The 10,240-nt window shown below is 37.2% G+C and overlaps 1 protein-coding gene across 5 annotated transcripts in view; it reads left to right on the plus strand.

The window, feature by feature from the left end:
• The window catches only part of Ccdc18 (coiled-coil domain containing 18), a 126,104-nt gene extending 119,672 nt beyond the window's left edge, over window positions 1–6,432 (plus strand). For 4 of the 5 annotated variants that reach the window (XM_042257819.2, XM_042257818.2, XM_076547088.1 and 1 more), the window contains 2 exons: window positions 2,769–3,236; window positions 6,286–6,432. In XM_042257819.2, the coding sequence (XP_042113753.1) occupies window positions 2,769–3,236; window positions 6,286–6,300 (483 nt within the window). In that variant the 3' untranslated portion in view covers window positions 6,301–6,432. Of the gene's footprint in view, window positions 1–2,768; window positions 3,237–5,513; window positions 5,648–6,285 lie in introns of all 5 variants that reach the window. The other variant, XR_006061704.2, reaches the window with a different exon arrangement.
• Window positions 6,433–10,240: the final 3,808 nt, after the last annotated feature.

Consider the following 10,240-nt stretch of genomic DNA (forward strand, 5'->3'; position numbering starts at 1 on the left):
AACAAACAAAAGCAAAAATCCCAGTAGCTGCAGAGTAGAAAGCAGTTCCATTGAGAACATCAGGCAGTGACAGAGAACAAAATTAGAAGTGAGGGAAATGACTCACTTTGAGGCAAGTTGATTTTTCCAGTCCAGTTGTTATAGTGCTTGAATTAGTATTCTAGTATTTGAGGGCAACTGGAACAAGTAAAAAGCTAAGATAACTTTCTTAGAGCCCTAAAGATATAAGTATATTATAGCACACTATAATGTTTACATTGTGACATTTGATCCTAAGAAAAAATTTAATTATGCTTAATGTTATTCCGCATAGTGCATTTCATTGTGAACAGTTATCCTTATCAGTTATCCAAAAAGAAGAGGAAAATACATGTAAATAAGAGACTACTTTACTTATATTATTTCTCTTTTAAAAATGAAATTACAACCAGGTATAATGGTGCATGTCTATAATCCCATCATACTAAGGGCTGAGGAGGAGAGTCAAACCAAAGTTTGAGGCCAGATTGGGTTAGGTACCATAACACACACACACACACACACACACACACACACACACACACACACACACACTGTCTCTCTCTCAAAAAAAAAAAAAATCTTTATGTTTTTAAGTCTTATGGGTTTTTAGTGCTTATCTTAGTTTCTTTTCTAAAATCTAGTTTAGGAAAGCTTTCTTGTAATAGGAACATAAACAAATATTAACTGTGGTAGTTTGAATGAGGATGGCCCCCTTAGGTTCATATTTAAATACTTGGTCCCCAGTTTATGGAACTGTTTGGGAAGGATTAGAGAGTGTGGCCCTGGTGGAGGTGTATCACTGGTGGTGGCTTTGAGGTGCAGATTGCATGACCCTAGTTGCCAGCACCTGCTGATGTAAGACACAAGATCCCAAGCTGTGCATGTACAGGGTCCTAACAATAAGGGCCATTTTCTTTCAAACCACCACAGCTAGAGACAGTTGTGATATTTTGGCAAAGGATGTGGCTCCTTTTTACCCTTCTTTTAAAAATCTACCTGGAGCTAAATTGAAGAGTTTGGGATTAATTTTGTTGGCAGAGATTTCAAGATAGTCAAATGTTGACTCTGTGGCTATTAGTGATCACTCTCATGCAGATCTACAATGACAAGAACAAGTGGTGCAATAAATAAAATGTAGTTTGAAAAGAAGAGCAGGAAATTTAATATTGGAACCAAAGTTTGTACTGAAAGAATCATGAAATGAAATAAAGGGAGTGGTGCCCTGAGGTGAGACCCCCACCCAGCTAACCCTGCAACTTATAAAAAGGGCTAAGGAATTATCTGTTCCAAAAAAGCAATAACAAATCAAAGCTTATGCAAATATAATTCAAGGAGGGAGCCAGGTTACATCCCAAGCAAGCAGTCAAACCTGACAGCTTCAGCCACATGGTTCTGGCTTTAGAGTCATGAAGAATACAGGAATAAAGGGGTTAAGGAAAGCCTCTATGGTTAAGGAAAGTCTCAGAGGCTAGGCATGTGGCAGGGGAGTCCTTGCATGGAGGCTGGGAAAGGCCATTGCTTAAAGCTGTGAAAGTGAAGCCTGGATTGTGTTGGAGACCAAGATGTTGGAGATAATAGAGCAGTAGGAATAATTGCCAGGGAGAGCTGTTGACAGAGAGTTGAACCAGCCCACAAGAGGGAATCATGTTGCACTCAGCAAAGTTGGAAGAGTATAGAACTTTCTGAGCCTTTTGACAGGATTTGGAGTTTGCCCTGTTGAGTTGGTCTTCCTTTGGTCCAGTACTTCCGCACTGTGCCCTCATTCCTTCCTTTTGGAATGGTTATGTATATTCTATGTCATTGTATGTTAGAAGTATAATTCGCTTTTTGATTTTATAGGAAATGCAGTTAAGAGATTGCCTTTAGTTTCAGAAGAGACTTTCAACTTTGAAACAGGGTTGAGATTGTGGAAAACTGTGAGGACTTTGAAGTTGGACTTTTGCATTTTGATAAGGCCACAAGCCTTTGGCCGCCAGAAAGTGGAATGTAGTGGTTTGAATGAGAATGGACGCCATAGGCTCATATGTTTGAACACTTGGTCCCTAGTTGGTGGAACTGTTTGGGAAAGATTAGGAGATGTAGCCATTTTGGAGGAAATATGTCAGTGCAGTTGGACTCTGAGGTTTCAAAAGTCCTCACCATTCCCTGTTAGCTCTCTTTCTTTGCCTCATGCTTGTGGATGAGATGTAAGCTCTCAACTACTGCTTCAATACCATACCTACCTGCCTGCTGTCCGACTCCCCACCATGATGGTGATGGACTCACCTTTTGAAATTTAAGCCCCCATTGAATGCTTTCTTCTATAAATTGCCTTGTCACAGCAGTAGAAAAGTGACTAAGACAATAACCAATATGTATTTACTTCCCATTAGAAATTCTATAAGTAGTCCTAAAAGTAGTTAGATTTAAAAAAAAAAGTTCACCTCTATACTTTCACAGATAAACTTATAAGTGTAAGATTGAAATCTTTAACATTAAAATGGTCTCTATGGAAAATCTAGTTTTCATGAAATTCATTAGAATATTGGAAGCAATTTTCAAATGAAAATACATAATCTCAAAATGCAGCTATCTTTAGTAGTAGAAGGTTTGAAAAACACTTGTAAAATTCTCAAGAACTTTTATTTTAAAAGTTTCCATACTGAGACAAAAACTGACAAAAATGACTTCTAAGAGTCTATGATTTTATAAGTAGTTTATTAAACAGAAATATATTGAGCTTGTACTATATACCAATTTTTCTACAGGAATCAGAATTAACCAGATTGCAAGCCAAAATTTCTGGACATGAAAAGACAGAAGACCTCAAGTTTCTACCAGCTTCCTTTACAACGCTAACAGAAATTATGCCTGATATTCAAGATCCAAAGTTTGCCAAACATTCTCAGATATCATTTTTCAAATGCAGAAAACTACGTCGCTCTGTTAGTGCCACGGACCTTAGTGTCAAGAGTCATACCAATGAAGATCTCTCTGAAGAATTGCTACAGGACTTAAAGAAAATGCAATTAGAACAGCCTTTGGCATTAGAAGGTGGTCATAAAGACCTAGCTTTCAAGCATCCAGATTCATTTAAACCTCTCCCATATAACCTGGAAGATGATAGTTCTGAGAGTAATGACTTTAGTACTCTTAGTGGAATGCTGAGATATATAAACAAAGAAGTGAGACTGTTAAAAAAGTCTTCTCTGAAAACAGCTACTGGTTTAACTCAGGTATGTATTTCACACATTATCACATAAAGCAGTCATTCCTAAAGTATTTTGCTTAAAATGTTCAAGAAATTGAAGATTCTAGGATGGGAAATGTAATTCAGTTGGTAGGGTATCTGCCTAGTGTGCCTGAAGTCACTTTCAGCTCTGCATACACTGGGCATATACACCTTTATAGGATTATTATATAGTATTATATAATAATATTATACATTATTATTATAGGATTATTCCTAGCACCTGGGGGATACTAGGATCAGAAGTTTAAGGTTGTCCTAGGTTACTGAATAAGATCCAGGCCATCCTGAGCTGCATGAGATAATGTCTCAAAACAAACAAACAAACAAACAAAAAACGAACTACAAACCAACCAACCAAAAACAACTTGGGAGGCAGAAGCAAGGTGTATCTCTGAGTTCTAGGCCAGCCAGGACTATGTAGTGAGACCCCAATCTGAGGGAGAGAGAGAGAGATAGGAGAGAGAAATTGAGATTGAAGATTCAATACAGTTAACTGAAAAATAAACCCTTTATGAAACAGAAGAAAAAAATAAGAGTCAGTAATAGTTTGCAAGAGGCAATTATAGAGACGTAGAGGAGTTGGTGTGATGTGAAAGACACCGGGACACAGTGAGACGGAAGACAGGTTGTGTGGATGTAAAAACAAACGGGGCACAAGGTCTGTGGTGGGAGAGAAATTTCTTTACTGATTGTCTCTTTGTGAAATAACAAACAAGTTTATTATCCAAGTCAGGGTAAGGTGATGGAAGTTTCTTGTTTTTTATTTATTTATTTTTTTTTAGTTTTTTGTTTTTTGTTTTTCTTTTTTACTATCTTACTAGGCAGCCCTAGCTGGCCTCCAACTAATAGAAATCCACCTACTTTTGCCTCTTAAATGCTGAGATATGGCATGCACCATCACTCCAGACAAAGGTATTGGAGGTTTAAGAGCAGGAAAACTAGCAAGCCTTTAGTCCCAACAGGGAAGTAGAGGCAGGTAGATCTCTGTGAGTTCAAGGTCAGCCTGGTCTACAGAAGGAGTTCCAGAACAGCCAGGGCTACAAAGAGAAATCCTGTCTCCCCTCCCTCCCCCTCCAAAAGGAAAACTATATGAAGCAGTAGTTAACTTACAGAGTAAAAAAAGTACACATTTACCATCATACCTGGAAGTTTAGTAGACTTACTAGCCAGACAGCCATGTAAAATAAGATCAGCTGCTATCAACCTCCCCCATTGTATCTTAGAAACAGGGTTATCTTTTTTCCCATTATAAGGACAACCAAAAAGTACTCTTAAAAGTGTTCTCAGAGGGACAGTTCTACCTCTTTTTCTAACCCCTCCTCTATTCTAATGGTAATCAGTGCTACAGATAATATAAGACTGGTTTTGGCAAAAATAGAACCAAATTTTGTGTTGTTTTGTTTTGTTTAAGACAGAGTTTCTTTGTGTAGCCCTGGCTGTCCTAGAACTCACTCTGTACATTAGGATGGCCTTGAACTCAGAGATCCATCTGCCTCTGCCTCCTGAGTGCTGTGATTAAAGGCGTGCACCACCACCAGCCAGCATAGAACCTATTTTATACAGGATAAATTTGACCCCAAAATGACAAATTTGTAATCATAATGTATAGTATTTACTATAATGCAAGGAACTATTCTAAATTTTTTATATAAACTCAATCCCTGAAACAACCCTGTGATACATACTATTCTATTAGTAATAATAACTAATAGTGCTTAGTGTTTCTTCTATTGTAGTGATATTATTATCCCCATTATATCAATGAAAAAATCTGAGTCCCTGCTCTTAACCACTATGCTATGTTGTAAACATTCAGATTGTTCATAGACTTCATGTTCTGGGTACCCACATTTGTTTCACAGCACCTATGTCAGGCACCTCCAACTTCAGGGAATCCGATGGCCTTCTGCCTCTGCAGGCACTGCACTCACATGCAGTCACCCACAGTCAGACACATACTTTCACAGGCAATTATAACTAAAGCAACAACAACAAAACAAAAAACTCTCCTATTCTGGCTGGGCATGGTTACACAATCTTATAATCCCATTAGTTGAGCAGACCGAAGCAAGAAGAAGACAGATTGGAAGCTAGCTTGAGCTACTCTGCCAGCAAAAAACCAAATTTAAAACAAACAAAAACAAAAGAAAAAACAAGCTTTCCATTATAATTTTGTTTTGGACTAGAGTAAGGAAAATTTATTAAGAACTCTATTAGGAACTTATAAAATATTACTTATATCCATCCTGTTTCCAAAAAGGGCAGTAAATAGTTCACAAAATGTGATTATGAGAAATGCCAAAATCAGCCTAAAGAAAAATCAAGATAGGAAAAAAAGATGAAGCAAGAGAATAAGGAAATATATAGGAACATGATAATATTTTCCAATTCAAGGTATGATAAGATTTGACCTATTTTTTAAAAATCTCTCTTAAGTCTTCCTCTGTCTTTCTCCTTTTCTATGCTGTATTGCTTTACCTGCAAATATTTCTCTCCTTTTGCTTCTTTTTTCCATATTCATATAACCAGTTTGCTCTCCTTTACTGTGTATGTTAGTCTAAGCCATAATGAGATGTTGATGTCTGTATGTTACTTTAAGATTTATTTTAATTTTGATTATGTGTGTGTATGTCTTCATATGTGCCTTCAGAGTCTAGAAGAAAGCATAGGATCTCCTGTAGGTGGGGTTACAGGCACTTGGGACATGGGTGCTGGGAATCAAACCTGGGTCTCCTAAAATAGCAAGGGTTCCTCTCAACTGCTGAGCCATCTCTCCAGTCCCTGCATCTAATTTTTATGTCCCCTAGTTGGAGTGTAAAACCTGGTTTAAGTGTATGCTCCTATATTAGCATTACCAGAATTACTTTCTTTTTTATAACCATGTGATATTTTATTGACATTTTCTGATTTTTTTTCAATTGGTTAACATTTCCCACTTTATCTTTAAATTATGTGCTTGAATGTTATGGTAGATTTTAATGCTATATCAATATCATTTTAATTTCATAATATTAATCTATTTTGCATTCTAGGGAGGAAAATTGTAATTAAAAGAAGATGTCTATGTCATGAAAAATGGAATTGTTGGTATTGTGCTGTTTATTATATGTAGTGCATATTTCATAGAAGCTGTTATTTTATTATTTTTGAATAAATTTTATTTTAATATTTTAAAGAAACCTTTCTAAAATATAATTATATTTTTAGTGAAAATTAATTAATTAACTATTTTTTGGTGAAAATTGCTGGTTTCCTTGTCTTGTCTTTTACATAAAGATAATGGCTAAAATACCTAATAGGTAAATTTAGCATTTGTGTTTTCAGTCATGCTACTGTATTATCTGCTATCTTGTAATATTTACTATTTAAGTTAGGAATATGAATTTATAAGTCATTCTGTGATAAGTTTTTAAGATTTGTTGGGTGTTCGATGTTTATCAGAAACTTTATATTTAATCATCAAAACAGCCCTATGAAGCAGATATGTTCCTATTTCTGTTTTTAAATAGAATTATTTAACATGGTAGAATTATATGTTCTCAAGAAAGTTAATCATTGCAAGTATTTATAGTTAGTTTTGTGTTAGTGATTCCATTTATACATGGTTAGCACTAAGAATTAAACAACTGAAGTCCTTAATATATCATTAGTCACCCTGTGGGTGCTGCGAGTCAAACCCAGATTCTCTGGAAGAGGAGCTAGTGCTTTTAATCATGGAGAACTCTCTCCACCCTGTCCATCAGTATGCCAGTAGTATAATCTGAAAACACCAAGTTAGAAAGTCTGGAGCCATGAGTGTATTTGAAAGTTTACAATACCCAGTATGAGCATTACAGAAGTGATGATAATTGGCAATGACAGAAAGATCAGTTTTCCTAAAGACAGTTGAATAGCAAACATCCATTCTGTAGAAAAGAAATGATAGGATAAGTATGAAAAGAAGATACAGGATGTAGAGAGCATTAAGGTTAAGAAGAGAAGGGGGTAGAAAAAGTAGAGTTATAACTGAAAATACCTCAAATTTAATGAAAATAAATTAGAACCTGTAGACCTAAATTCAGTAAAGCCTAAGTAGGACACATACACACACAATCTCACTTAGTCATAGTAGTGAAATTCTGAAAACCAAAAATATAGAGAATATCTTAAAAGCAGATTTCAAAAGTCATATTTAGGAAGATAGCAATCCAAAAGAAGGCTGATTTCTAACTATTAATTATAAACAATTTGACTCCCCCCCCTTTGACAGAGTCTTATTATGTTTTATTATGTAGCCCTGGCTGGCCTGGGACTTCCCTTGTAGACCACGTTGGACTTGAACTCACAGAAATGCACCTGCCACTCCTATGGAGTGCTAGGATTAAAGGCATGTTCCACTATGCCCAGCAATTTGACATATTTTAAATATTAAAAACACTAATATGCTGACAGTAAATGGAATTTTTATTTTAAAATATTATATCAAACAGTAGACATAAGAAAACTTCAGTGCTATATTAATATCAAAGTGGGCATAAAAATGAAGATATACTCTTAAATGTATATAACTCAAATGTCAGACTTCAAACTAATAGAATTAAAAGAAAGAAAAAGAAGAGAAAGAAGGAGTCCACACTCAGTAGGAAGTCTATCTTCTGCTTTTTAGTAATTGAAAGAATAAAAGAACAAGAATGTGAGTAAATATATAGCAAATTTGAACTGCAACTTGACTTAACATTTAAAGAACACTTACTCTAACTGGAGAATGCACACTTGAGTACAACAGCAAATTCTGAGAAATCAAGTGCTGGGCTACAATTTGAATCATAATAATATTTTAAAATTTGGAATCATCTTACAATGATTTATTTTGAGACAAGGACTCAAACTATTGCCTAGGCTGCTCTGGGACTCACTCTACAAACAACCATGCTGGCCTTGAACTTATGACAATCCTTCTGCCTCAGCCCTCAAGTAGTGAGATTACAGACATATACCACTATGCTTGGCTATTTGATTTTCTTTTGAGATTTTATGTGTATGAGTGTTTGCCTGAATGTATGTCTGCACCACATGCCTCATACATGCTAAGCAAGTACCTTGTAATAATGAATTACAAGATATTGAACTCATTCTGTGTTGAATGTCTTTAACAAATACTGGGGGCGGGGAGCATCAGTATTCACATCATATTATATTTTAAAACTAGGTCAAGGGCTGGGGAGGTGGCTCAGAAGTATGAGGACTTAACTATAAATCCCCAGCACTTAATATAAACTGGACATGTGGCACAGATGTTATAATCTCAGCATATCTATTTATAGGGAGGTAGTTGGCATAAATGAGAGAGTTCTTGGAAGTTCATAGGTTAGCCAGCCTAATACATGTAGCAGGAAACCAACAGAGACCCTGTCTCAAAACAGATTGAAGGCTAGGACCAACAGCTACACCCAAGACTGTCCTCAGAATTCCACGCACATGCTGTGGCATATATGCACCTACATTCACTTGCATATATACACACATGCAGCGGGGTCCTAATTAGTCTTAATAATAAAGAGCCAGAGTCAGATATTGAGGGTAAAAGCTGAAAGATCAGAGGAACAGAGTAGCAACCACTTCTTACCTCTATGAATCCTCAGACTGAATGGGGCTGTATCGTGTCTTTAACCATTTCATATTCCTGTCTTCACCTCCTGATTGTGCTGGGATTAAAGGCATGTGCCACCACCACCCAGCTCTTTCTCTTTTACATTTAATCTTATGTAGCCTAGGTGGCCTTGTGTGGTGATACTTTTGTTTGTGCTCTAACAAATAAAGCTTGCCTGGAGATCTGAGTGTGGAGCTAGCCACTTAGAGGCTGGGCAGTGGTGGCACACACCTTTAATCCCAGCACTTGGTGTCTCATGCCTTTGATCCCAGTACTTGGGAGGAGGAAACATGAAGTGATATGGCTGGGCAGAGAGAGGAAGTGATAAGGCAGGGTGGAGACCGGAGCTCAGCCCTTTCAGTCTGAGGATTCCTAGAGGTAGGAAGTCTTTCTAGTGGCTAGATGCTCTGCTTCTCTGATCTTTCAGCTTTCACCCTGATATCTGACTTTGTGTTTTCATTATTAAGACCAGTTAGAATTCACACTACATTTGGTGCCCAATGAGGGGTGCCATTTGTAAACAGGTTTTTCTGTTCCACTTGGTCCCACAGCTGCTTTTAAAATAATCACTCAGAACTGGGCGGTAGTGGCACATGCCTTTAATCCCAGCACTTGGGAGGCAGAGGCAGGTGGATCTCTGTGAGTTCGAGGCCAGCCTGGTCTACAGAGTATGTTCCAGGAAAGACGCAAAGCTACACGGAGAAACCCTGTCTTGGAAAACCAAAAAAAAAAAAAAATCACCCAGAGGCTTAATATTAATTACAAACTGTTTAGCCTATGGCTCAGGCTTAATATTTAATACTAACTAGCTCTCACAACTTAAATTAACCCATTTTGATTCATCTGTGTTTTGCCATGTGTCTCATGGCCTTAACTGTGTCCTAATACATCTTGCTCCTTCAGTGGCTGGCTGGCATCTGCCAGACTCCACCCTTCTTTTTCCTGTATCTCTGCTTGGATTTCATGCCTGGCTCTATTCTGTCTTGCTACAGACCAAAGCAACTTCTTTATTGACAGTGGTACTAAAACACATCCCACATCAGCCTTGAACTCCTGATCTTCCTGCTTCCTCCTACAAGTGCTGGGATTAAAGGTGTGTGCCACTGCTGCCTGGCATCTATGGTTAACTAGTGGCTAGCTCCATCCTCTGATCTCTAGGCAAATTTTGTCAGAACAGAAAAATGATATCATACAACACACACCACACAGTCATTGTACACCTGTGCACACATGCACACCAAACTAAGTCAGGATGGATCATGGACATTAATATAAACATTAAAACCATAAAGCTTCTAGAAGAGATAGAATAACTTCATGACCTTGTGTTGGGCAAATTTCACAGGACCAAGAGAGCA

This window comes from Peromyscus maniculatus, chromosome 10, assembly GCF_049852395.1.
Source record: "Peromyscus maniculatus bairdii isolate BWxNUB_F1_BW_parent chromosome 10, HU_Pman_BW_mat_3.1, whole genome shotgun sequence".
NCBI classification, from domain to species: domain Eukaryota; kingdom Metazoa; phylum Chordata; class Mammalia; order Rodentia; family Cricetidae; genus Peromyscus; species Peromyscus maniculatus.